The 22,116-nt window shown below is 43.6% G+C and overlaps 1 protein-coding gene across 1 annotated transcript in view; it reads right to left on the reverse strand.

Annotated features, from left to right (window-relative positions):
• Window positions 1–22,116, reverse strand: part of SKIC3 (SKI3 subunit of superkiller complex) — a 1,256,060-nt gene that overhangs the window by 854,281 nt on the left and 379,663 nt on the right. Inside the window, exon 17 of the mRNA XM_086960925.1 lies at window positions 12,185–12,438. Coding sequence (XP_086817051.1) covers window positions 12,185–12,438 — 254 coding nt within the window. The remainder of the gene's footprint in view (window positions 1–12,184; window positions 12,439–22,116) is intronic.

Consider the following 22,116-nt stretch of genomic DNA (forward strand, 5'->3'; position numbering starts at 1 on the left):
CTCCTGTACTTGTTCTCATGCATGAACCGTCCACATAAAGGGTCAGGTCTGGATTTGTCAGTGGAACATCTGTTAGATCTCGTCGAGGTTTTGTTACTGTATTAATGATCTCTATGCAATCATGCGGTGTTGGATCGGTCATAAGTGCAGGTAACAATGTTGCGGGGTTCAAGATGCTACAGCGTCTGATTTCTATGTGTGGCTGGAATAGTGTCAATTCATAACCTGTTAATCGTGCTATGGTCAAGTGTTGAGTCTGGGTTCTGTTTAAAAGAACCTCTACAGAATGTGGAACTTGAACTGTTAATGGATGTCCTAAAACAATTGAATCACTCTGTCTGATTGCTAATGCTGTTGCTGCTACTTTAAGCACGCAGGGAGTGCCTGGGCTACTGAATCCAATGTACTCGAAAAATAAGCACAAGGCTTATATGAACCTGCTTGGTCTTGAGTGAGGACAGACAGTGCTGTACCCTCACGTTCTGTAACAAAAAGTGTAAAAGGTTTGCTGTAACATGGTGTCGCTAGAACTGGTGCTTGGCATAATGCTTTCTTTAATTCCTCAAAGGCTTGTGTATGTTCCTGAGTCCAGGGAAGGACAGTCGAAGTCGCTGCCTCCTGCGTTGTTAACTGAATGAGTGGTTTGGCTAGAAATGCATACTGAGGAATCCATTGTCTACAGTACGAGGTGAGGCCTATGAAGGCCCGCACTTCCTTTTGTGTCTGGGGTTGTGGCATATTTGCAATTAACTGAATGCGATCGGGAGTGAGCTGTCTCCCCACTTTGGACAGCAAGTGACCCAAGTACACAACTTGCTGAACACAGAATTGTAGCTTCGAAGGGGACACCTTGTGCCCCTTGTCGGCCAGAAAATGTAAAACTCTCAGTGATGCTTGTTCACATTCGGGCTCACTTCGTGCGGTGATCAGCAGATCATCGACGTATTGCAGTAAAGCGGTGTTAACTGGCATTGTGATACAATCAAGTTGTCTTTTCAGTGCTTGACTATAGATGCTGGGGCTTTCTGTGAATCCTTGAGGTGCGCGTGAAAATTTGAAACTGCGTCCATTTAAACTGAATCCGAAGAGATATTGGCTCTCTGGATCAATAGGTACGCTGAAGAAGGCGTTCTTGAGGTCAATTACAGTAAAGAACGTCGCTTCTGAATCAATAGCAGTCAATAAGGATGAGATGTCGGGAACCACAGGGTACTGTGGAATAATGCATTTGTTCAGTTCTCTTAGATCAATCACCAGCCGATATACTGGCGGTGCATTGGGATCAGTACGTTTAAGAATCGGAATGATGGGTGAATTACAGATATTGGAGTCGGTCTCTACGACCACTCCCTGGGTAATGAGCTCTTCAATGATTTCCAGTAAAGCCACTACAGCATCGGGCGGTAACTTGTATTGTCTGATTCTGGGTAAAACTACACCTTGTTTGAGTGTGACACGGTATGGGGTAATGTGCATACAACCTACATCAGTTGGGCCTTTTGCCCACAGGTGGTCTGGTACATTTTTCAATCTGACATCAAACTCACGCAACATATAATGACCCTTGAAATCCCGCAAAAAGAGTCTGACTCCCTCCGGGGAACAGCAGATCACGGCTCCTAGAGCCTTCAATGTTTTAATTCCTAACAGATTTTCTGGACATGATTTCGTAAGTAACAAGTCTGTAACACGTGATAATGGATCCACAGCCAGGGGGACTGGTTCTGATACCTTATTTACAATGGGCTTTCCTGAAAAACCAAGGGAAACATTCTGTGAGCCTGAGAGGGGTGCCCCTGGAACTTCCTCATGACTTATTGTGGTGCGACTTGCCCCTGTATCAATTAAAAACTTTCTGCCTTTTCCCAATACTTGACTGTGTACATAAGGACCCTCTTGATCTACAGGAATCTCAATAAGAGGCAAGCCACCCTCCCTCTCTAGGCTGTTTCCTGTATATCGTGGATAATCGGGGTAAGCGGACTGGGCATACTGGTACATCTGTTGTGAAACTTGCTGAGACGCGGCAATGGGCTGTGGCTGTGATACCGCTACTGTCTGTGCTGTAGGTGATGAAGCATGCGTAGGCTGTGTATTCTGCATGGGCTGCATATTCTGTGAAGACTGATGCTGGTTATGGTCTTGTCTAGGCGGATGCGGTCTTTCTTTAGTTTTACCTGTCGCTATGTTATGTTTCAGAACTGGGCATTCATGTACGTAGTGACCTGGCTGCTTGCAATAGTTGCATGTCCCTTTAACGGGAGCTGCGGTGTGACCTGTCTGGGTCGTACCCTTTCTGTGGCCATCGGTGGGGACCGATTGGGCTACTAGCATTTTCATTTTCGTGTCTTTCATACGTTTTTGTTCCTGATCCTGCTCTTCTCTAATTCTGTTCTGATGATATTGTAACATTTGTAACATCTGGGATGGCGTATTGGCTTACCATGTACTCTCGACCTTGTATACACGGTTTTTAACTGCTAACAGGGAATTTTCGACTAACTTTGATACAAAAAGATGCGGGTACGATTCGCTACTTGGTTTAAGACCACTATTAATAATGAAACATTTCTCGAATCTTGAATAGAAGTCACTAGTATCTTCGTCGGGTTTCTGTTTACAGGCTGATATTGCATCCCAGTCTTCCTTTCTAGTTGTCAATAATCTTGGCAGAACCTGTACTATCAGACCTGGTAGTGCTTTAGTTTTCTCCCCAAGGCCTACCCCTGGGACCCGTTTGTTCTCTTCATCTTCTATTTCTGTCCATACAATCTTTTTCTCTCCCACCTCCCATTCTTTTTCTTTTAGTTTCTCGTAAATGCCCGTGGGCAGCAGTACTTTTAACATTTTCGTGATATCTTCGTACGTATAATCCCCCATCAGTAACATGTCTTTAAGCTCTCTATGAAAACCTGCAGGGTCTTTATCATGGCACGGGACTAGTTTCTTCATTTCTAACAGTTCTAACTTAGTCAGAGGCGTGTGTACATACACTCGTTTCAAGTGATGATCGTCACCCATAACTGGGTGCACTTCTCGTAAGGGGTTCTGACTTTCAATGCCATGCCGACGTTCCATATGATACATTTTCCTTTCTGGGGGCGGGGCGGGAACATATTCGGAGCTTATGAAAGTGTCATATCTATGGCGTTGTTCTAGAATTATTTGAATTAATTTGGTACTTAAACCTCTCCATCTGTCCATGAGTAGTTCTTCTAATGTTTCGTGTAAGGGACCTGGATCAGAATGTTGATTTCTGTATTTCGTGAGAAGGTGCTGAATCATGTATACACCTGCTAATTTCTGCTCGTCTGGGGAAAGGTTCAAGAATGTCTGTGCTACGGTATCATCATTGTATATATCCGGATTTTCAGTCCATAATATGGCTGACCGGGCTAGTTCTTGTTCATCCATAGAATTGAGTACATGGTACCCTACTCGATCTCGAAGCCTTTTATCAGTCTCCTGGAACTGATGTTCAGCAGAATTCGGGTTTGTTAAGGCAGAGAAAAGAACTCTCTTGCTTTCTGGACGGATGCCTTTCCTAAGGTAAGTTCCCTTACCTACATATGCTATAGTGTCTGTAGTCTTTTCTGGTTCTTCAGGTTCTTCTTCCCCTTCGGAGGAAGCCTTTTCTTTCTCTTCTTTGTGTGCGTCTATTACTGCTTTTCTTATTTTCTTGTACATACTGGCTATGCAAGTCCCCTTGTCGTGTTTTCCTTCATATATATTTTGACCCCACCTGTTGAGTGCATCTAATTCACCCTGATCTGTCTCGGGCCTGTCTCGTTCTCTTATTAGGCAATTTATGAGAAAACGTAATATCTGTTTTTGAACGTCAACTTTCTGATGCTCCATGGCATCCTTAATACTGTCGGGGTCTTTCCCAGTCTGAATAAACTGATATATTCTATCTAGGTGCTCGTTCATTCCTGGAAACATCAGCAGGAAATCAGTAGCAGATCGTAATCGTAGTGATGCCATTATCATTCTATCGTCTTTGCCGGGTACTGGATCATATCTGCAAACTGTAAGTTGTCCCTTGAATATATCGAGACGGGGTGATTTGTAAGTGTAGGGGCTCTGCAAGTCCCCGAGCTGTAACCTGCGTGTTGATGGCGGGGTCTGGGGACCCCCCATCGCGCCTCCTGAGGCGGAAGTTTGGACATTATCTCTCTGTGGAGTCTGTATCTGTACTTGAATTTGTCCTTTAGTAGGGTCAGGTAAACGTGGCTTCGGTAGATTAACTTTAGGTATTGGAGATGGTGGAGGGGGTGGAACAGGCGGAATATGATCTTGGGGCGGGTTACCACCCCCATCCCCGTCGTTAGGCAGGGCGCGGACAGGCAGATTGGTGTAGGCGGGTGCTACATCCTCTAGATAGGAATTCAGGAATATGTCTTTAGTAGTCTTGTGAGTTACTTTAGTTGGAACCAATGGTGACGGTAGATTTTTCGGTATTTCTGAAATGGCCTCAGGCGAACCCTCGGCCGCGAGATACATACCGTTTACGAGGTTATTTCGTGCACGGTCTATCTGTTCTGACTTTACTCGGATCCCCTCAGTAATTAATTCGTTTTCTTGGGCTTTCTCCGATTCTTTAAGTCTGTCCTCTCTACGTAGTTCTTTTTCAGCACGCTTACGTGATTCCTTACGCCAAAACTCTATGGCGTCTTTCTGAGATTGTCTGGCTTTCTTTTTCCATAATGCTTCCTCTACCTTCATGATGCACTCGGCATCCCATGTTCCAGTAACTGGCCATCTGTGTCTCTCGTCTAGATGTTTAGTATAGTCGGCCCATAAATCTAGATACACTATGGCATCTATGCCATGCTTGTGGTACATAAAGTTACCAGGAGTATCCTTAGGGGGGATAGGAATTTCTTCCTCTAGTATCCCTTTCCTAGTTCCTATCTGCTTTAACTTGTTGAAAAACGGCATCTTGTTTACTCGGTACTGAACGCTCAATCCTTGCTACTTAATATTAGATACAGCTAGTTATACAAGAACACAATAATGCACATAAAAACAGTCACACTCATACCACGACATTAATCACAAAAAGACATTTGCGACATATACGACTACCCCCTATATCAGATGTACTGCTAAACAGCACAGATACACTGCTGAAAACAGTGCAAGAACTTGAATCATCGGATGTACTGCTAAACAGTACAGATACACTACCTAAAACAGTGCAGACCGGACTTGTGTACCCAAACCCGTCTAGATACGTCCCAGCAATGGTACTCACCGGGAAGCACGGAAAACAGAAGGCCTCGGAAAACTCGACTGGACTGGACTGGACCGGACTCGACTCGACTCGACACGTGGACACTTCGGAAAACTGGTGGGTCTCTTGACACCTCGGACCTTGCTTCTTTCGGCTAGGCTCTGGTCGGGATCCTCCGCACTCCTCACCGCCTCGTCTGGGTACTGATCGTAATCTTCGTCACCTCCGTGGGCCAGAGGGAGATACAGGAAATCCTGCCGGTACGCGTAGGTTCCTTCTAACTGATGGCAGGGGACAGAGCTTACAATGCACCAACCGGCGCGTGAGGTGGGGGAGGGGTCCCTATTCGGGCGCCAAAATGTCGTAAATATTTAATTTACTATCTTAATTTCTATGCAGGTAAGTACTTAATCAATAATAACTCAATCGGAAAGAAAGAAAACAGAGTCCGTGGTGTTAGAGTTCTTAGGGGTTTTATTCCTTAAAAAGGAATTATTCCGGAATAGGATATCATGTTCCTGCAACCACGCGGGGTTCAGGAAGGGATAGAGCAATGTTTTATTAACAATACATAGCTTATATACTTAATTTACATCATAGGAAGCAATATAGTAGGCGTAACAGCTGAGAGTAGACAAGATAACAGCATCCACGTGTTACTAGTACGTAATCAGAAGGCGTGGACTAGGCGTAACTGGAGGTGTGCTCTAGAAACGTCACAGGTAGGTGTCACATGTGGGTGGCACTAAGACAGAAATGTTGCAATGTCAGCAGAAATCAGAAGCTTGGATGCGCGCGCAGCTGCATGACGTGTGATTTGGCGTGAAACTGGAGGGTGCAGGGGGCTTGACATTTGCACTGACGGAAAGAGACAGAAGTCTGGCATGTCAGATCAACTTGTGCTTCTATCATATCTGATATCTGATGTTTAGGAACGGAGCTATCTGGGCGGAAAGGTCTCTGGGGCAGAAGCTATTCTATACTGACTGTGAGTGCGTGTATAAGCTCCGGAGTGTCTGTATGAGAAGCGTGGGGGCATGGGCCTTCCATGGGAGCATGGTAACAGAGGCTATGAATTACTTGCACGGAGACAGGCCGGCCCTTTGGCTCTGCAGCTGGGGAATGTTTACTGAAACTAGTAGGCAGGAATGTATCTTCGAGGAGCGGAACAGATAACTCGAAGGTTGTAGTTAATCTTGGCAGGCAGCAGGCTGAGCTGAGCGTGGTGGGCCGCGCTGGAAGTAAGGCAGAGTTCACAGGTACGGGGGCAGCCTGGGCTGAGGCTTTCAGAGTCAGAAGGAAGGAAAAGGCTCAATGGCAGAAATTCTGGGCCTGCTTTGCCAGAGCTGAAAAACATGTAGAGTACACTACAAAAAGACGTTGGCATAGCATACTTAGGAACGGACTATCCAACCCATTCAGGGTGGGTCTGAAAGAGGACATGTTAACGTTGGACGCAAATGTATTTGCATCTTCATAGCTGGCACAGGAGGGAAGTTACATGCACTTTAACTCGTACATGGAGACGGTGGGGTACACGATAGGGAACATAACTTGACCAAAAATTTAGATTTCCTCAAGACCAAGAATGTTGTGTCAGTCAAAATAGTTACTGATTCCACCATGACTAGTATTGATTTAAAGTCATATACATGCTTGAACTAAAGATACTATGATCTTGGTAGCAACAGATCAACAATACATTACTAAATGTGGTGGTACATTCCTGAACATCAACATTACTGATTTTTACATGGTTCTAGGCTGTTCTACAAACAGGTTGGAAAAGCCCAAATTTGGCAATGATAGCATTTTTTACTTAATGAAGGACAAGAAGGACTATTACTCAAATGATTCCTTGAGCCACACACTGATAACAAATAGCTTTTGGATCTATAAGATCTGGTATTGGCACCACAGACTGAACTTCCATCAGAAAAACAAGCAATGATAGACAACTATACTAGAAAGAACACCTGAAGAAATTATAACTCTCTATGCTTTTGCAACATCATTGACTTCTGATAAAGTGGGATTCCTGCAAGTTAATAATTCCTCTTGTGTTTTCCTTGGGAAAAAAGTTCAACACAAATTGATCTCTACAACTACCTTGTTTGCGTTTGAAAAAGTGTTGTCTTTATTAGACACGTTTCCTCTGCATACTGTCTACACTGCCTACACAGTCTCTCTTTGGCTTCCATATAAACATCCCATTTTGTACCTTGTTTATTCGGGGCTGGGACTATGGGTCGATTGTTAATTAAGCTCTGGCCTGCTATTCCAAGATGATTAAACAAAAGGGCCAACTTCCGAACAAGAGTGTATCTACTGACTCGAGCTCGGCGGAGAAGGGTAGGTCGTTCTACACGGACACTGGAGGTACGAGCTGAAACTTGGGCTCCCCCTGATGTCTAAATCCCGCCGACCCCTCATGTGGCAGTTAGTCCTTAACCTTTAGGCATAGGAGTACCCACAGAGGTAAACATAAGACATACATGACACTAGGATGTTTGACACTGCACTTTTACACGGTCCTGATGAATCGCGGGTGACTATACCCATAGCGTGAAACATGTCGACCTTCATCACCTTTAGCCTCATCTAGGGTCACCTGACCTAACTTGTTGACTCGTAGTGAGCCTAACCCCTCTTTTTAACTGCAGCCAGGGGACCCCCAGAATAAATTGAATTCCGGTACCCCTTGCTACATTTTAATACCCCACACACCACCACACCTAGCCCGGTCCACACACCCCCACCTCACCATAAGGCAGTTGGAAAAAGATCTCCGCCAAAGAGCCCCTCTTTGAGGTGAGCCCGTCGGGGATTGCACCGCCTCCCCGACGAGGAGCAACTGCCGATGATGAAGCATGACATCCTTCGGGGTGTGTGAGGCCATTATATCCAACAAAATGGATGCCCCAGGATGTTACTCTAACATCTGTGGTAATGCCAGCTAGATACTTCCCCCATTTCCTATAGGAACAGTACAGCGACCCCTTTTGTTTCCCGTCAATGGGTGTAAGACAGTTCTCAAATATGCGCAACCAATGCTTCCATCTGATTTCTGGTTTACCAGATCAATGGAGAAATGGTGGAGGCTGCACTACACTTTGATTAGAAGCCATGATAAATATTTGAAATGGGCAAGCTAACAAGTACCAAGGATAATACATTTTTCCACCTCTTCCAGTATCTCTACAGAAAAAGAAAGCAGCAATGGTATGAGATAGCGAACAACCAGCTCCAACCAATAGGAACACTTCAGGAAAATTCTGTTTAACAAAGCTTTGAAGTACTGGCGAGGCTTAAAGAAAATGGCTTCCCGCATCTTACGTCAGATTCACGTTGCCCCCCAACTAGTTCCAAGCTGCCCAAACTAAAAAAGCTGCTTCCGTCTTAAGTCAGACGCACAATAAACACACGAGTGCCATAACTCCCAAACCAAAATTGCTGTCTGCATCATATGTCAGACGCACATTATACACAAAAAGGTGTTGGAGCTCGCTGAGTCTCTTGCTAACGAATCACAAGCCATCACACTGGGATGCAAAGTTGTCAACTCTGGATGACGAAGATCCAATGTGATGCGCTGTGATGAAGATCACTTCTGATGCACTGACTCTGTATGCCTAGGGCCACAGAAGTATGGGAATTAAAAAATGCACAAAGGGTAACGTCAGGATTTCCACCCAGCAGAAGAATGAAATAGCCTATAAAGCAGTACACTATATTTTCCTGAGACTTTTCGAATTTCCCCAGATAGATTTTGTCTGTGGGCTTGTTCTAATTTCCAATTGCCTCATCACTGTTTGATTACCCCATTACTTTCTCCATAATATGTAGTGGTGAACGAGGAAATTAAGATAGTGGAGTCGGATACAAAATAGCAGACCGTGTTTGTTGAAAATAAGCAACCCACGACAACAGAGAGTACCAGTCACTATAGAAGCCAGCAGCAGGAATGACCCATGCATGAAGGTTCTAGATGAAAATTACAATCCACATTCTAAATGATAAGCAACATTAAAGGAATAGCACACAATTGCTACTGCTTTACAGAGCAGGTTACTCACCTTCGGTAAAGCTTTATCTGATAGAGACTACATCTTGTCGCAGATTCTTTATTTTTTAATTTCCCCAGGTGTAATGCTGGAGCCGAAAGATTTTTTGGGGAGCAGTAACCCTGCGCATCAGTAAGTGGCGTTGATTGGCTCTGCGTTCATCGTTGGCGTCGGAAGTGAAGTCACGGTACCTACATAGGCACCACCCAGGCACGCTGACAACAGTTACTTTTCACAACTTTCAACACCAGAAGCGCAGAGCCATGAAGATCACGGACCACTGTTGTGTAACACTGGGGCCCTGAAAGGATGCAGCCCTAGCCCTAGAAATCTGTTTGCAGAGCGGGAGGTTGGATGGGTCGGTAAGGAATCTGTGGCTAGATATAGTCTCTACAAGATAAGGCATTAGCGAAATAAAGGATGTTGTTCATCTGACAGAAACTTATAGCTGCAGATTCCTTACCTTTGAATATATACCCAAGCAATGCCTCCTTGGAGGTTGGTCTGCAGACTAATTCCAAACAAGGATGTCCTGCAGGACCAAACAGGCAAAGTGCCCATCTCTACAGACGAGACTGTCCAGACAGTAGTGTTTGGTAAGTGTGTGCAGAGATGCCCATGTTGCTGCCTGGCAGATGTTCAGGACAGAACTCCTTGAGCTAATGCAGTGGTCACAGCTTTAGCTCTGATGGTATGAGCCCTCAAGCCTTCAGGAGGTTACTTCATGGCCAGTGTGCAACAGATTTTGCCGCAGAGCATAACTCATCTGGAGTTGATCAGTTTCTGCACCGCTCGCTCTTTCTTTGTACCAACATAGTCCATGAAGAGGTGGTTGTCCACTCAGAACTCTCAAGAGCAGTCAAGGTAGAAGTACAATGCTCTTTTCGGGTCCCACAGTGGAGTCACTCCTCTTCTTTAGAGGGATGTGGAGGAGCGAAAAAGGTAGGCAAGGTGATTGACTGGCAGACATGAAATAGGGTGACCACTTTCAGCAGATAGGGGGTCCCTGTGCAAAGCACCAGTTTGACAGGATAGACAGAGAGGTAAGGCAGCTTAGGTGATAGGGTCTGTAGCTCACTCACTCAGAGGGCAGATGTAACCCAAAAGGAAAGCTGTTTTCAATGTCAGAAGGATAGGACTGCACATTAAGAATATAAAGACCAGATTAAGGTCCCACTAAGGCATGATAAATGGTAAAGGAGGAAAAAGGTGAACAAGACACTTAAGAAACCTATGTAAAATAGGGGTCTTGAACATGGAGGGTTGGTCAGGCAGCTGCAAGAAGGCAGGAAGAGCAAACAGACGGCAGCCCTTAAGACTGCTGAGAGCAGAGCCCTGCAGGGCAAGGTAAAGACTGTAGAGTAAGACTTCAGAAATGGGGGCAGAAAGAGGATCAATATGTTTTTCTGCACACCATGCCAGAATTTCTTTCCCAGTGCTGGCATTTATCATCTTGGTGGAGGGACGTTTGGCTGCCAGAAAAACATGACAGACTTTGGAAGGAAGGTTAAAAGGGGTCAACTGCTACCACTCAATCTCCATGTAAAAGGCAGAGAGTGGGCAGATACGGATGGAGAACTCTGACTTGCTGCTGCAACAGAAGATCCTCCCAAATGGGCAGCCTGAATGGAGAATCGATGGCCATGCTAATTAAGTAGGTCGAGATACCATACTCTCCATGCCCACCCACAATGATGACTTGGGCCATTCGTTCATGATCTTCTTAAGCACTGTGGGCAGGAGTGGAATGGGCGGAAAGGCCTTAGCACAACCTTAAGCAAAAAGTGAGAGCCACCTTGGGAAATCCAGCATGCAAAACTGCTGTCTCTGCAGTCTCATCAAGAGACCTAATGAAAACAATTACTGAATCAAGGGTAGTGAAGGAAGAGAAGAGAGGCTCAGTTAGGCACAAGTGGATGAGGTTGAGGCAGCAGCCCACATCCTGGAAAACAGATGGTATAAAAAAGAAAATAAGATGAGAAAAGATGGGGGTATCAGAAAGTGGAAGAACAAGTGAACTTGAACATGCATCAGAGGAATCATTTCGTGGTTGGTTTGTACACACCAAATTATCAAACTCTCATCATAAAAGGGGTGCATAAGACTCTGGCCAAGCAGCCTTTGCAGAGTGTACCACCTAGTGCCTTACCAGTCATTGCATACCACTTTCTAGCACATGCAGCTAAAGTCAACTCTCTGTTTACAATGCAACGTTGTAGAGACTGAGCCACCCAAGCACATACCTGTGCAGAACCTTTACACAATAAGCTCTGGCAAGTGTTTGCAAGAGGTAAGAACATTATCAGGCAGATTGCTTATTTACTCAGAAAGATTTCAACATGTCAGCTACAATCAGATTGACCATGTCATAATTACTCGGCTAACAGCTGGCCAAAAACGGTGTCATAAAACTCCCTTTTAGCCCATTGCACATTATAAAAAAGTGCAGTAATGAATCTGAAGAGCAGTACTCCATGCAAAGGGCATCCATTATATCGAGAGTGAATTTTAAAGACCACATCATTGCTTTAAGTTAATTTGGAAACGTTTGCTGCCTTTAATTTCTAACATTTACTCGTTTTACCAATATCCGACAAACTCAGTCAATAAAAAAATGCATATTTTCAGCTATCTAAGAAGGGCATCCTTGGAATTCGCGGAGGGAGAGTGATTCATTTGTAAAAAAAGAAAGGTGTCTGTAGCATTATTACACCTGTTAATTGATAATAAATCCTATTATAACACGCAGACAAAAAAGTAATGAGTGAATATACTTTAATCTACAAGCGTGATCTGCAGATCAAACTGTTCTGAAGACTTTCTGCAATTGTTTTTAAAAAGACACATTAATAACAGAAAAGAAAAAAGGTTCTTCTAAACATACCTTTCAGAGCTGGCACATAATCCTTCGACTTCTTAATAATGTGTTGGTACTCAGTTACAGATTCCTTATACTTTCCCAGTGTCTGCTTGATAGCTGCAACCTTATAGATACTATAAATAGATTCTGGGTTAAGTTCACTGGCTTTGGTGAATGACTTTAATGCCGTTGTGTATCCTCCTCTGCTCAAGTATGCCTCTCCTAGACATTCCCAGCAATTTGAATCCTTTGGATCTGCTCGTAATGCTGCCTGAAAACTAGAAGAAAAAAGAACTTTGGTCATTTGCAATTGTGGGAACGCTCTCTAGATTACACAATGTATGTTAAGAAGGCACTGTTACTCATGTGTAACAGCAGCTCTTCATAGCAGCTCCTACACGTGCTTGTTGTGCTAGGAGCATATTACCCATCATCGATCTGACTATGATCTGCCTACTTGAAAAGAGAGGTTGGGTGCTTTTACACACAGTTTTTTCTTTAGTTTTAGTGGCTGGGGGAAAGCAATACTGATCTAGTGTGTTGCATTCTAGTCTTCTAATTGCTATGTGACTATTAAAAAAAGGCCATCAGCTTGTCTGCATATTGGGCATGCCAACGGCCACCTTGGGCATAGGAGAAGGCATTATGTCAGTTCCAGACCAATATCCTGATACTAGTCTCTTCCAAGGTAAGTATTTCCGATTCCAGCACTAAAGAATGCTGTCCTTACCTCAAACCAAGAAACCTTTAGTACACCTATGCAGAATAACATTTTAAAACGATAAAAAAACAAGATACTGACATGTATGCTGTAGTTCTCCAGTATTAAACATTCATATGCTTGAATCCTCCCCGTCGTCGAGGCAGGAGTCTCACAGTATTTTAATATTTAAGCGGTACAAAAGCTTGGAGAGGCCACATTGTTAGCCTGTCCACATCATTAGAAAAGAACAGACTCATAGCATTCAGAGCAATCTCGCATTAAGGGCTGTACTTTACCTCAGATTTCTTGCACAGGAATGTGTTTTTATCTAGACTGAGGTCAGCCTGTACACGGGAGGATGGTGGTTGCATGCTTGAGTCAGAACAGCAGACGGTAAATATGACATGTATAATCAGGTGATTATTGTAGAAAAAAACTTTAGTTTTACATCAACTGCGACATTAGCAGTGGTTGGAGGGGATTGGGCAAAAATATGTACATTTGTTAATCTGGTTACTATACAAGAAAAGACAGCGAAGAACCACTTGCCCCACTGCTGCTTCATTTAAAGTGTTATATCAAGACAGTAGTGCCAAGTAAACATATGGGTGTTCTTTCATGTAGCAACTCTGGGAGCCTGACAGATGGGCACCTACAAAAATGCAGTAAAGTTGTCATTGCGGAATTAAGCTCTCACAATACATTGTAGGGGATGACCTGCTTGTAGATGACAGAGGACTACGGTTGCTGAAACTCATTGTGCTACGCTCTGTTTAGAAAAGGCGTATCCCCTCTCAGGGAAGGGGTATCCCCTCTCAGGGAAGGGGGGACGCAAGCAGCTAGAAGTGGATCCGATTTTCTCAAATTCTGAGTTCTTTTAATGTAGAATTTAAGACACTGAGGTACGTCCAGAGTATGGAGAGGTTCTTCACAGCATCCTTAGTATTTCTGAAAAAAGTTCCGAGTTCCACTGGTTCATCAGAGGAAATTCTGACAGTACCTTCAAATAAAATGCACATTTGTTCTTAGGATGACCTGATGATTCCTGAACTGCAAATAGCACTCTTTTTTATTTATTTTTATTTTTAAAAGAGAAGGCTCATATCTCACTGTCAGGACCTCTTTCAGAGGGCCACGGAGCATGCAGGGCTACTGGGCCTAACCGTGGGGGATGACTCCTTTTGCTCCTCATGTCCTAGGGCCCGTCCTAATGTGGATTACAAGCAACTGGGCCTAGAACCCTTTCTGCACTTGACTCGGGACAGAGTGGTCGGAGCAGTCCAGGGCTCACTAGGAGAGGAGGTGGATACAAAATAGTGTACACAGGCTCACAACTCAAAATGTGCCCAGCAGCTATAAATCATTGTCTAGATAAATACTCAATTAAGAAATAAGAGAAGTATTTTATTTCTACTGCTAACGAAAGGCAAAATACGACATTCACAATTGCATATTGAAGTATACTCTTTTTTATAGTTTTTAAACAAGAGTAGATATTCCATGTGGCCTTTCCTTTGTAGGACAATCCTTGTCCTGGTATGCATATAGAACTGCTTTCAGAAATGTATTCTCTTTCTTGGTGTTATTGATAATTGTACCCTGTTGAGTGGTAAACCTAGATTGTTGAAATGTTGAATACAAGCTTTCGTAGATTCTCTTGTCCTTCCAAAGGATAGGAAATTGATAAGCCACTAGTAGAGTTTACTAACAATTTGGTTGTCCAGATTAGCGGTTACAGGGGCAATGAACTTGACGAAAGTGTGTGGGGCAGATTTGAGGCCGAAAGGGAGTACTCTGAACTGATAATGGGGTCTGACAAATTGAATCTCAAGTGTTTTCTGTGGGCTGGATACACAGGAATGTGAAAGAAAACATCTTGGAGGTCTGTGGATGTTATGTCATCTCACTTGCTGTAGAATTTTCTGATCGGTGAACATCCAAAATTATTAGTCTTTAGGAATTTGTTTAGGTGTCTCAGATCTAGAAATAGTCTCTAATTGCCTTATTTCTCTCTTAAAAATACAAAAATAGAGAAGACATCAAAGTTTTTCTGGAAGCAGGGCTCGATCTCTATTGCTCGATTTTGAAGTAATTCTTTTATTTCCAAATGTAAATGGAGAAGTTGTTGGAATTACCTCTTTTGAGGTGGCATGGAGAGACATTCTATGGTGTGCAGCCTTAAAACTAATTCCTGAACTCAGCAGTCTGTTGTGATAGACTTCCAACAATTTTCTTAGGAGTTGGACATTTGCCCTCCTGTGAGTTGAAAGGTACTCATGGCATGTGCCAAGATAATAGCACCAGCATCTAAAAGGGGTCTGCGATCATTGTTGTGTTGCCGTTTTCCTCTGAGGCGCATCTGGAGCAGGCTAAGGAAAGAGGTTGTTTATAATGTTTATGGCGGTATTGTTGGTTGTAGCCCTGCTGAATCGGCTGAGAAGGTAGGTAATCACAAGTCTGGAATCTTCCTCTATCATGGAATTGACCTCTTCATCTGCCACCCCTAAGGGGCTGTGTTCTTCCTTATTGTAGGAACCTAAGGATCATACTATATCTATATCTGTTTTGATAAATTGTAAAGCATCATCAATATGCTTTTAAACAAAGTCTTTCCATCATAAGTTATGTTAATTATCTTGTGAAAGTGGGTAGAAATGCAATGCTTCCCCATAGCGTCTTGATAGCTGTAGTTCAGTTTTTCAGACAAAGTTCAGATTGTTCAGCTAATGCCATCTTTCGAAATAGTATCTCTAGACACCAGTGTTTCAGGATTCATCCCTCATCAGTAGAGAATATTAACAGGATGCGGAAAAATGCTGCCAATTTTCTCAGGAATAATCCCACTCATAGCGTGCAGGCATTCCAAAGCTTGTCAGCTTGGGGGCGGCTCACAAGAGCCTTTTATCAGTGAAGGTGGGTAGGAACACACTACTTAAATGTAACAGTGCCATTACCCAATAACGGCTTCACAAATTGACCCAAAGGAGGAATTCATTGAGTTGTTCTTCTTCTTTCCATTTGAAGACGATATCGTCAATTAATCTTTGCCACTGATGGATATTCTCAGCAAAAGGTGATATGTCATTGAAGATAAATCTGTCCTCAAAGGCACATATATAGATATTAGCCACATCAGAGGCACAGGCTGCCCCCATGCTAACATCTTGGTTCTGTTTATAAACTGAGTTGTTCAATTCAAAATAGTTCTCTTTGAGAACAATGGACAGACACTCAAGGATGAACATGCAATCATCCTGACTATTAATTCTTTCTAGGGTCACTTTGACTGCTTCTAATGCTTTTCACTGTGGAATGTTGGTATATAATGCCTCAATGTCCATCATGACTATGTGTCAGTGTTGGGATTGGAGGGTATAGCTTAAATTTTAGATATCATGTGTCCAGTGTCTTTGACATAAGCAGGGAGGGTGGATACCAGTGATTTAAAAAAACATATCTATATATTTGGACAGAGGTTCTGTTATGGATCCAATAGTGGATACAACGGGTGTGATGGGGGGCTTGATTGGGTCTATGTGGGTTCTTGGCACTCCATATAACAGGAATTTTGGTAAAAGGTCTATTTAGAAACTCAAATTCTTGTCTACAAATCGTACCTCTATCACGGGCACTTTCAGTGATGTCTAAAATTTCTTTTTTGATCCTCTGTTCTGGAAAAATGCTCTGGCACATCTAGCATCTTTTGAATCTGATCCTTATAATCTTTTGGGTCAAGGACAACAATTCCCCCACATTTTTGTTGCTAGGTTTAATTGTGACATCACGATTTTTGTGTAGTTGGTTAAGGGCATTGTATTCATCAAAATTGAGATTATAGGGAGGTTTAGGTACATATCTCAACATGGCTTGAAGTTTAGAGAAGACCATTTTTTCATAAATACCAACTTCTGGACCTAACTCATCAGGAGTGGAAGAAAAGGTAGAAGGGCTCAGAGTCCTGATCTGTTGTCAGTGGTAGAGACCGACATATTTCCGAAAAACTTCCCAAGTCTAACTTTTCTGAAGAAAGAGTGAATATCTCGAAAAAGTTCAAATTGATCAACGTTGGAACTGGGAACAAACAACAATAGTCCCTTGGTAAGTAGTTTAAGAGAATCTTCATCTGGTTCCACTAGAGATACATTATATATTGGTATATGGTCAATATGAGAAAGGGAGCTCAGTCCCTCCAGTATTGATTGCATCTGATTTTGAGAAACTTGGTTGGGGTGGGGTGGGTGTGGGTGGTTTGTTGATATCGTACCCTCATTTCATATCTGAATCTTACTCTCGGTGTGCCCCGACAATTCCACAAAAAACGGCTGTTCCTATTGGGTCCTTCAAAAGTTGTTCTTCTGGTGTTTCCGTACCTATCAAACAAAATAAAGCCACCCTCTCCCTCTGCCTCAGATGTATCTAATAAGGTAAGAGTGTTTGTATTTGACCAATGTTGTTAGTCCAACTGACTTGCACTATCTTTGGGGATGTTGTAATATTGTGCTCCCAGATAGGGATATACTCTTTCCTCTAAGAAGTATTGGATATCTTTTTAAAGTTTGTCAGTCATCTTTTTAGTTAAATATTCACTGAAGGAATTCAATTCCAGTTTGACTTCTTCAAGTTTCCTTTTGGCATCATCTATTGGGTTATTCTTTCTCAGGGTTTCTTCTATTTCAAAAATGTCCTTAATTATGGTCTGTTCCACCTCCCTTGCTGTTTCTATGATCAAGAGCATAAGGTCTCTAGAACAGCGGTTAGCAATAAGAGACCATTTTTCCAGGAATTTTCTAAATTATACAAAAAGTCTTGGAATATTCCCGTTTCTCAAACCATTAGGTATAACTCCTGCTTTTAAATATTCCAACATAAATTCCCCATGAGACATCGTTCTCTTCGCTTTCTTTTGTAGGTTTAATAATTTAAACCATTCATCATGGCTTCATTTATTGATTGAAAAGGTTTATCAGTGATGGTACGGTGGCCCAGTAGTTTAGAGAATTCCTCATCACTAAATCCAAAAGTTTTTATACTCCATAGGGTAACCAGAAAGTAGCCTATACACCAAAAACTGATGAAAAGAGGAGAGGAAAGGGAACAAGGAGTAAACAATCATTAAAAGTGCCAAATGAAAAAGGAAATGTGTATGATATAAACAATATGACAAAAAGAGAAAAAACATTTTTTAAAGTGAAGAATAGCTCCTAACCCAAGGACAAAAACCTAACTACCCTCGCAGCAGCGTGCTGGGAAAACTTCAAGATTTCAAGGAGTGTCCCGACTGATATATTTGGAGAAGAAAGCAGGTAAATTACACATGGCAAACAAGAACCAGAACTTCTCCAAAACTTCATATAGCAAACCAATATGTTTATGATATACACACGCCAAAAATCAGACCAGTAAATTCTTTAAAATGTATTCATTTTAGATACAAAAAATATACTTTTTTAAATAATTTTTTTATATAAAATCTGAATTCATAATACATGTAGTTGTGAAAAGTAGCCACACATGATTATATGTCCATAAAAAGTGAGCACCACAAGTAAGAAAGAGAGCAAATAATGCAATTATTCAATCTAAATATAGCAAAAAAACACTGACCAATTACAATACAGTGATAGAAATATGCTACTTACCAGTATGCATCTGTTCTTGGCATGTAGGGCTGCTGACATTCATATCTGTGCATAGATCGCCGCCTAGTGTTGGGTCCGGATGATTGCACATTGTTGTCCTGGAAGAGTCTTCGAAGTATCACGAGATAGGTGGCTCCTCCCCTGAACTACAGTGCGCATGGGCATCCTCTCCATCTTCAGATTGTTTTTCGCCATTGTGGCAGAGATGGAGTGTAATACAGTAAGTGATGACCATGCCTGAGAATGATTCTGAGTGCTACAGCTGCGACAGGCACCGGGGAGGAGGGCGGGCGATATGAATGTCAGCAGCCCTACATGCCAAGAACAGATGCATACTGGTAAGTAGCATATTCCGTTCGAGGCATGTGGGCTGCTGAATTCATATCTGTGCATAGAATAAATAGCTGTTACCTCCTTAGCGGTGGTTGCCCGTGCCAGCTGCAGCAGTCTGAAAAAGAGTTTTGAGAACAGCCTGTCCTACAGCTGCTTGCTGTTTGGAGTGTACATCTACACAGTAGTGTTTGGTAAATGTATGTATGGTGGTCCGTGTGGCTGCTCTACATATATCTTCTAGAGGGATGTTACCTAGGAAAGCCATGGATGCCACCAACTTGCGTGTGGAATGCGCTCTTGGGGAATTGTTAATGTGCGTTTAGCCTTTTGATAACAGATATGAATGCACTTAACAATCCATCTGGCTATACCTGATTTGGAAATGGGGTTGCCTTTGTGTTGTGGAGAGAAGGCAACAAACAGTTGCTTAGTTTTCCTGAAATCTTTTGTCCTGTCTATGTAATACAGGAAAGCTCTTTTAACATCCAGTGTGTGTAGTGCTCGGTCTGCTACTGAATCTGGATTTGGAAAGAAAACGGGCAGTTCTATTGTTTGATTAATGTGGAACTGCGACACCACCTTAGGCATAAATTTAGGGTTGGTACGCAGCACTACCCTATTAGCATGAATCTGTATGAAAGGCTCCTGAATAGTTAGGGCTTGAAGCTCACTAACTCTTCTTAGCGATGTGATTGCTACTAGAAAAGCCACTTTCCATGTTAGAAACTATATTTCACAAGAGTGAAGAGGTTCAAAAGGTGGTCCCATTAGTCTGGTGAGAACTATGTTGAGATTCCAGACAGGTGAAGGTGGGTGTCTTTGAGGAATCACTCTTTTGAGTCCCTCCATAAATGCTTTAATGGCAGGCACTCTGAAAAGGGAAAGGTGCTGTCTGTTCTGAAGATAAGCTGCTATTGCAGCTAAATACATCCTGATGGAACTATATGCCAGATTGCATCTGTATAGATGCAACAAATAACATATAATGTTTTGCGTGGATGCATCTAGCGGATTTATGTCATTATTGGAACAGTAAATGACAAAACGCTTCCATTTGGCCGCATAGCATGCCCTGGTAGTAGGTCTTCTTGCCTCCTTGATGATGTTCATACAGTCAGGGGGCAAGTTGAGGTAGCCAAACTATGACCTCAGGAGCCATATTGCAAGGCTCAACTGTTGCGGATCAGGGTGCTGAATGTCTCCACGGCTCTGAGTGAGGAGACTGGGCTTGAGGCGCAGCCGTTGGTGAGGCACCACTGAAAGTTCCAGGAACGTGGTGTACCACGCCTGCCTTGCCCACGTTGGAGCAACTAGGATGAGCGTCATGGAGTGCTGCAGCAGTTTGCGTGCCACTAGCGGTTTGAGCGGTGCTGGAGGAAAAGCGTATGCAAATCTGCCTGACCAGTTCATCCATATCGCATTGCCCTGAGACTGCGGGTGTGGGAACCTGGCGGCGAAGGTTTGGCATTTTGCGTTTTCCTTTGTGGCGAATAGGTCTATCTCTGGATGACCCCACTGCGGGAAATATGGTTGGAGCACCGAGGGGTGTATCTCCCACTCGTGCATCTGATGGCTGTGCCTGCTGAGCAGTCCGCCATCTGGTTGTCCTTGCCTGGGAGATGTTCCGCCAAGAGGAACATGTTCCTTTGAATGGCCCACTTCCACATGCTCTGGGCTAGATGAGACAATTGCGGAGAGTGTGTGCCTCCCTGCTTCTGGATGTAATACATGGCAGTCATGTTGTCCGTCCGGATCAGCACGACTTTGTTGCACAAATGCTGTTTGAAGGCCTTCATCGCCATGAAGATCGCCATCAGCTCCAACAGGTTGATATGCATTTTTTGTTGGTGCGTCGTCCATAGTTCCTGCACTGTGTAATGGAGGACATGCGCTCCCCAACCCTGGAGAGATGCATCCGTTGTCAGCACTATCTGTGGAACAGGCTCTTGGAACGGTCGTCCCCTGCAAAGGTTTTGTGTGTTCCACCAATGCAGAGAGTGGTATGCACGACCGGTCACCAACACTAGGTCTTTCAGATGCCCTTGAGCCTGTCATGCTAAGCACTCCTGAAGCGGACGCATGTGTAGTCTTGCCTGAGGGACTATGAAGATGCAGAAGGCCATCATACCTATCAGCTGCATGAATACCTGGGCTGGGAGTGAGTGTTGGGGCCTGAATTTCTGAATTAGCAATTGCATGCTGTTGACTCTGGCAGAGTTTGGTTGCGCTGTTGCCGTAAGAGTGTTTATTGTCGCACCTAGGTACTGTTGTATATGTGCGGGTTGAAGGTGTGATTTTGGGTAATTGAGTGAAAATCCTAGACTGTGTAGGAGGTGAATCGTGTGGGACATGTGGCTGGCACATTGCTGGGCTGACTTTGCCTGGACAAGCCAGTCGTCCTGATAAGGATAGACATGGATGTGTTGTCTCCGAAGGTGCGCAGCCACTGTCGCCAAGCACTTGGTGAACACTCTGGGGGCAGTAGTGACCCCGAAAGGCAGGACCTTGAACTGGTAATGCTGATTGTTGATGGTGAACCTGAGATATTTCCTGTGTCCTGGGTGAATGGGAATGTGGAAATATGCGTCCTTTAGGTCTAGGGTTGCTAGGAAGTCCCCTTGACTGAGCAATAGTAGAACTTGCTTAAAGTTAGCATGTGAAAATTTTCTGACAAGATGTACTGGTTTAGGGGTCTGAGGTCTAGAATGGGCCGGAGAGACCCGTCCTTCTTTGGGATTAAGAAGTACAGTGAGTACACCCCTGTAACCTGCTGGTCTAAAGGCATGAGTTCTATGGCCCCTTTTTGCAGCATGCAGATTACTTCTTGCTGCAATAAGTGCATGTGCTCTGCAGACATAGGACGGTGCCTTGGGGGTATGTTGGGTGGAGTGGAGGTTAGTTCTAGACAATAGCCGTATTGGATATGTTGTCTCACCCACCTGTCTGTGGTAATGCCTTCCCAGACCGGCAGGAACTGCTGAAGTCTTCCCCCAACCGGTGTTATATGGTCTGGGGGCAGTGACAAGACGTCACTGCTTATTAGTGGCGGAGGATCTGGCATTATTATTTCCATGTCGTCTACATTTGGTGCTGTTTCCACGATATCCACCCCTATTGGTTTTGTGATAGGTGGTCTGTGTGCTCCCTTTGTTGTATTGGGCTTGCTGTGATGCTTGACCTCTAGAGGTTCTCTTGTTATTGGAGCGGTGAAAGAAACCACCCCTGAAGTGTTGTGACTGCAGGGCTCCCGTGGATTTTGCTGTCTCAGTGTCTCAGTGTCT

Source organism: Lissotriton vulgaris, chromosome 3_1 (assembly GCF_964263255.1).
Source record: "Lissotriton vulgaris chromosome 3_1, aLisVul1.2, whole genome shotgun sequence".
Lineage (NCBI taxonomy): Eukaryota > Metazoa > Chordata > Amphibia > Caudata > Salamandridae > Lissotriton > Lissotriton vulgaris.